This window comes from Lissotriton vulgaris, chromosome 7 (assembly GCF_964263255.1).
Source record: "Lissotriton vulgaris chromosome 7, aLisVul1.2, whole genome shotgun sequence".
Taxonomy (NCBI): domain Eukaryota; kingdom Metazoa; phylum Chordata; class Amphibia; order Caudata; family Salamandridae; genus Lissotriton; species Lissotriton vulgaris.
In genome coordinates, this window is record NC_141695.1 from 1,334,347,827 (window position 1) to 1,334,354,940 (window position 7,114).

The 7,114-nt window shown below is 44.1% G+C and overlaps 1 protein-coding gene across 1 annotated transcript; it reads right to left on the bottom strand.

Moving 5' to 3' along the window:
- Positions 1 to 2,144: 2,144 nt before the first annotated feature.
- LOC147703640 (uncharacterized) lies at positions 2,145 to 6,854 on the bottom strand. Its single transcript, XM_086929534.1, has 3 exons — positions 5,848 to 6,854; positions 2,910 to 3,889; positions 2,145 to 2,195 (listed from the first exon to the last, which is right to left on the bottom strand). The coding sequence occupies exons 1-3, from the start codon at positions 6,848 to 6,850 to the stop codon at positions 2,145 to 2,147; spliced, it is 2,034 nt and encodes a 677-aa protein (XP_086785660.1). The 5' UTR covers positions 6,851 to 6,854.
- Between the last annotated feature and the right edge of the window lie 260 nt (positions 6,855 to 7,114).

The window sequence follows — 7,114 nt, forward strand, 5'->3', positions numbered from 1 at the left end:
CATTTCACCCTTGACTCCAGTCTATTATCCATACACTATATAGAACTAACATCAGTAGAAGAATAATAAGAAACAAAATTAACTGATCTATGTCTCCTGCCAATTCTACAATATTGGAGTAGAGAAGGAATGCACTGAATAAAGCAGCAAATAGCCACTAAAACACAAACGGAAAGTATAATTCCCCCTAAAATCTTTCGTAATGAATGTAAGTCAGGTAACCAATTAAAGAGCCAGTCAAACCAGCCCTGATCAATATGTTGTCTAACCTCTGCAGTCAAATCGTGGAGTTTGTCAATATGGGCTTGGATCGACTTAGAGTGGTCAGACAAATTGAAACAGCATAGGCCTTCAAAGTCAGAACAGTCATGTCCATGTTTTAACAAAAGGTAGTCAATCGCAGCGCGATTCTGCAAAATGGCTCGTCGTTCACCCTGGGCATCTAATATTAAGTCAGATAATACAGTCGAAGTCTGATTAATGGATTTAACCATCCAGCAGGCCATCTTGCCAATAGTTTTTGCATTATAAACAGCCAATGCTGGGACACCAATAATCGAAAAAGCTAAACTAAGATACTCTGATTTAGAGTAAAGGTGTACAGAGGAATCGCAGTCTTCTTGTAACTTCATAGAGTCTCGTACCACACGGGAATGGGAACCAGGGTGTGAGGAAAACATTAATAGACTTAATCTAGTAATAGCACATGGACCTCCAGAAATATTAGCGGGAATATAGGGCCAAGAAGTATTCCCGCAGGAGAACAGCCAGCCATTAGGTAGTAACATTATACGATAATAGCTAGGAACAACTAATAAACTTTTACATGTCATATTATTTTTAACGGAAATACATGAATTTGGAAGTCTTCGTAAACAGAGCAATCGTTGATGAGCAGAAAAAGATGTAGCAGCTCGTAATTTCAATCTCAGGCATTCCGAGATAGCCTTAGGATCACAAGTAAAAATAAAACATAAATCACCCTGCGTAATGTTATATGTAGTAATCTGGGAAGGAATCGGGAGAGCAGAGTCAGAAAGGGCAGAACATAAAGGGCAAAATTCATGGGCGGGAAAATCGCCCAAAATAACATTAGGACGGGCACTCGAGATGTTGAAAATGTGCCGCAACGTTTCAGTGGAGGCAGGGACAGCAACCAAACAGGTCGCTAAAATATCAGTCACAGATCTCATAGGAGTGAGACAAAAATGTGGAGAGTTTGCAACTCTTTTCGCAAGAGTAATCCAAAAATTAGAAGATGTATCCCACGCAGCGAAGGAACGCGGAACTCGGGTTTTCCAATCAACCGAAGTCGGCGGGTTCTCTCCTCTCCCGGCGTAGCAGACCAAAAGGAGTCCAACGCCGGCACATCCCGTAGCAGCAGTCCAGAGAATGATCTGAAAGAATACAAACACAGGCCTTAATCATTCTCGTAAGTAACATTTGTCAGCTGGGACAGCTTCCCAGCTATCTTTCCCTGGCTTCATCACCAAAATGGTGTTGTCATGACCGGTCGCAATAACCTCAGCCTGTTCAGGGGGACGTTTAGGCGATTGCACCCATATCTTAGCTCCAGGGTTATCAGAGGAACCGAAGCCCTTTTGGCCACGTGTCGTTAGCAAAGTCGGGGCAGTGCCTTTCTTAATCTCACCACTGAAGACAGGCATAATCAACAATTGAGCAACGCGGTCAGACTTTTTGAATGATAAATCAACCTCACTGCTATTAAGCAGGAGGACCTTAATCTCTCCCTGATAATCGCTGTCAATCACTCCTCCAAGAACTTGAATACCTTTTAAGGCAAGGCCCGATCTAGGGGCAATCAGTCCAAAGCTACCGGCTGGTATATAGACACCAATGCCAGTTTCGACAATGATTCGGTCTCTGCCTTTTAGGACAATGCCATCCATAGCATGCAGGTCTAAGCCTGCAGAACCTGGGGTTGCTCTGCATGGAGCTAAAGCTCCGGGGGTAATTTCCCAGTACATAACAGTATTGGACATCGAATTAGGTTTTGCATCAACAGTAGGAGGAAACAATCGCATTAAAGGAGATTCAGCATGCAACAAAGGGCGATTATTCAAAATCAATAATGCTTGGAGCAAAAAGTCCCTTCAATGTTTGTAATGTTCATCCGTCAACTTTCATAATTGATCCTTTAGCAAACCATTCATTCTCTCAATGAATCCAGCAGCCTGTGGATAATATGGAATGTGAAACACCCATTCAATGTTATTTTCCACACAGAATTCCTGCACCAATCTTCCACGGAAGTGGGATGCGTTATCAGATTGAATTTGAAATGGAACACCATAATATAAAATGAGTAGTTCCAATGTTTTAATGGTATTGATTTGGGTAGCATTTTTACAAGGGAAAGCGACCAAAAGGCCACTATAGGTATCAACAGCGGTACAAATATGTTGACAATTTCTGCTCATAGGAAGTGGGCCAATATAATCAATTTGCCAAATTTGAGCGGGCAACTTTCCTCGATGTAAATGGCCTTGAACAATGTGAGGCACCTCTCTCTTTCTAGAATGCTGGCAAATGGGACAATGCAGAATGACATCTTTAATCAAATGTAAAGGAATATGAATTCCTCGGTCAGTAGCCCACCTGCTAGTGGCTCTCTCTCCAAAATGTCCCGCTTTCTGGTGGGCCCATTTCGCCAATCCCGCCAAATCAGAATCTTGCATGTCCACCACTGCCTCAGAAATTTTAGACTTTTCATCTGCAATATTATGAAAGAATTTGTCAAGGGAATCTATCGGGGTATGAGCATCTACGCGAAAGATTGTCACAGTACTCTGTGGGAGCAATTCCCAAATTTCTTGCCATAGTTCTTTTCCCCACAGTTCTTTTGAATGCAATTCCCAATTATGAGAATGCCATGTTGGTAACCATACCGCCAGTCCATTAGCAGTGGACCAGGAATCAGTGAAAATATGACATGTGCCAGGTAGTTCCTGTTTCAAAACTTGGTAAACTGCATACAGTTCAGCATATTGACTACTTTTCCCGTCACCAGTTGTACTCAATAATTTCTGTGTAATCGGATTATACGACACCGCTTTCCAATGTCGTTTCTCACCAATGAACCTCGCTGAGCCATCCGTAAACCACACATGTTTTCTATCCTCCGCGGACAGATCATCAAATGATTTACCCCACTTGACAGGAGATTCCTGTACTACAGGCACAGAACAATCACTTCCAGTTTCATTCGATGGCGCCTGCGCCACTCGCTCATGCAACACTGCCACACCTTTCGGACCCACACGTGCCCTGTCCTGAATGTACCATTTCCATTTAATCACACTCGCCTCTTGAGCATGTCCAATCCGATGGGATTTTGGCGAACTCAAAACCCACTGCATGATAGGAATTTCAGGTCTCAAAATCACAGCATGACCTAAAGTCAATTGCTCGGTATCCACCAGAGCCCAGTAACATGCAAGCAACTGTTTTTCAAAGGGTGTATAACGCTCACCAGCTTCAGGTAACTTTTTAGTCCAAAAACCTAATGGCACTTTTTGTCTGCCCTGCTTTTGCCATAGACTCCAATTGGCATACGGACCTTCCACAGACACATTCAGATCCACATCACCCTCGCCCACAGGCCACAAATCCAGGGCGTACTGAATGGCTTCTTTCGCCAAATTAAATGCATTCTGTTGTAATTCGCCCCATTCAAACGCATTCTTTTTACGAGTGACTCGATATAATGGAGCCAAAATCTGACTCAAATGGGGAATATGCTGACGCCAAAAGCCAAACAAGCCAATGAAACTCTGAGCCTCTTTTCTATTCCTTGGGACTGCAAAATCTAACATTTTTCGCTTTACCTGTGGGATCACCTCTCTGTGACCTTCATGCCAATTAATACCTAGAAATTTGACATTCTGGGATGGGCCTTGTAATTTATCAGGATTGATTTCCCAACCTTTTGCTCGTAAACAATCAAGGATCTGGTCTAAATGGGACTGTACCTGGTCTTGCGTCTCACCTTGAATCAAAATGTCATCAATATAATGACACACCTGTATTTGTGGGTTCGCGGGCACCTCAGACAAATGCTCCGCCACCAGCCGTGACAGATCGTGGGACTATGTACATAACCTTGAGGAAGACTCCTGAACGTCATTTGACGTCCATTCCAGGTAAAACTGAATTGTTCCTGACACTCGGGGGCAATTGGAATTGAAAAGAAAGCATTAGCAATATCAATGGACGCATACCATGTACCTGGATGCTTCTGAATTCTCTGAATCAAAGTGACAATGTCTGGTACTGCAACAGCTAAACGAGGTGTATGTTTGTTCAACTCTCGATAATCAACAGTCATGCGCCAAGAATTATCACTCTTGCGCACAGGCCAAACGGGATTATTCCAAGCAGAAGTAACCGGAGTTATAACTCCTGCATCAACCAAACCCTGAATTGTGGCACTGATCTCTTCGTGACCACCTGGGATACGATATTGTTTTTGAGAAACTACTTTCGTGGCTTGAGGAATTTTAATGGGGGGCATCCGTAAACGGCCAACCCGTACGGGTCTGGACGAAATATAATGCTTGGTTCCAGATTGGTAACAACCATCATCCAAATGCAAAGTCATTCCTTTCAAAATGTCAATTCCAATTATATACTCCAAAAGTGGTACTACTAACACAGAATATTCTTTACAGGGAATCCTACCAATTTTCATCTCAAGTGTAGTTTGCACTGCGGGGGTCTCTTTCCCACCTAAACCAGTAATTGTGAAGAATTGTCCTTTAAATCTCTTTGCTTTACCATGAATTAAAGTGGCCTCCGCTCCTGTATCCACTAATGCTCGGGCCCTTTGGATATTACGATGTTTCCAAAAAATCTCAATATCTACATAGGGTCTATTATCTCTGTGAGCCCACCTTCGTACTGGAGCTTGACCTATTTCCTAGTCATTTTTACTGCGTTCCGCTAGCCAGGACAAATCAGGATAAATACTCTCATGTTTCTTGGGTATCAAAATTTCCTGTTCATATCCATCTCCATTACGAAATGGATTTTTGTCATTTACATCGTACTGTGAATTACGATCAGCAAGCCTGTGACGATCCTCCCTTCTCCTCAGCTCAGGGGAATAATCTCTCTCCTCTCTATATCGGTTGGAAACACGATCATCTCTCCCCCTTTCTTTTTCCCCCTCTCTCTCCCTCTCTCTGTCACGACGAGGGGACACATCACGATCAACACGCCGGTCACCACGGCGATCAGAATCCACACGGCGCCTCTCATCACCACTATCATCAGAACCATGGCCACAATCATTCTTTCGAACACGACGGGCACCCTCCTTCCGATCCAAACCACGCTTACGGAATATGTCCCACAAGCGATTATTAGGCTCACCGTCAATGTCCTCCCTCTTCACACCATCAGCCAAAAGTGCAAGAAACATATCACGTCTGGAGAATTTATAATCCCCAGCAGTACGACCCTCAGGTCGAGATTGTCTCTCAGGTTTAAACCATTCACCCAACTCACCAAGCTGACGAACAGATTCAAGCACCGCAGACAAAGGATTGCCAGTCTGATTAATCAACAAAGTCATCATAACCTGCTTGTAAGCAACAGGGGAAGAACGGATAATGCGATTGCGCAAAGAAGATGTTAAAAGACCGTCCAACAACCTATCAGAAGTACTGAGAAAAATCGCGGTCTTCATCACTTCCTCCTTCAGACGTTGCGACGCATCACGCAAAGTATACCATGGCTTGTCATTGACAGGCCAATCAGATTCAGTAGGATACTTATGGTTACAGCCATCAGACGCAAGCTTGAGCAAAGTAATCTGACCAGCACCATTGTAGTTTCGAAAATGATCTTGAATGGTAGAGTCGGAACTCAAAGAGCAAAACCGTAAACAATCAACAGCATCGAGCATAATACCGGCAGCGCCCAGTTCATAAAGGCGCACCATCCACGTAAGCAAAGCCTCACCGGGCCGTTGACGAAATAGTTGTAAAATATCACTAACCTCCTGTTGAGTAAAATCTTCAATACTATCCAGGGCAACACCACCCGGATTACCAGGAGCTTGTTGTAACTTGCGACAAAACACAGGATGAGCAGAAACCTCCGGCAGAGCTCCCGAAGAAGCCCCGTCCTTAGATTTAGAAGAACAGTCAGGATAAGACACGTCATCGGAACGGGAAGAACGACCACGGTCGCAAGACATGACATCTTTGTCACAAGAAGCAGATTTACAGTCACGTCCGGAGCGAGAAGACTCGCGCTTGTCACCCTCCTCAGCCGAGGAGTCAGAAGCATTAGAATCCCAGATATTACCATCCCACTCGTCAGGGTTCCAATCCAGTCCAGCTTTCGCCACGACCAGACGCACTTTCCGTGTAGACACACGACCACGACGGTGTTTGTATTTATATCTCGCAATGCGAACTGCAGCCCGTTCGGCTATAGTTTGATAAGTCTCAAGTTTGTCGGCAAGCAATTTATTTTGACACAGCAACAAAGTATGCGCATTCTGCAATTCAACAACCTGTCCTTCCATATCCTTGCATTGCTTCCGCAACTGAACGAACCTCTCATGAAGGATCCGGTATGCATGTAGCACAATCCAACCTCTGCGTCCCAAAATAGGAAGCTCATCACCCTTCACTACTGGAGCTTTCTGCAAGCAAGAAACCACATCAGCAGGCTCTGCCTGCTCCAAACAAGAAATCCAATTCTCACTCAAACCAGTAGAATCGGCCCACTCACGGGCTAAAGCCTCGTAAGGCGTAGACTCCCAGCCGGGAATCTGAATAGGCAGTTTGAAAACAGAGCCTGATTTTTTCGAAAACATTTTTACACACAAAAAATATATACACAATTATAAACAAAGAAAATACGTACGAGCCGAGCGCAAACCAACAAGATAAAAACAATACAGCGCACACAGGCTTCGTAAACAGTTTGTGACGCCAGATGTAATGACCGGATTTTCCGCTTAGATGGAATCAGCCCCCAGGGGCCCCTCTAACCCAGCCAGAACGTAATCACCTCCCTCCTTAGAACGTATTTACAATGGGTATGGATACGTATATGTACATTTCGTACCTAAGGATGG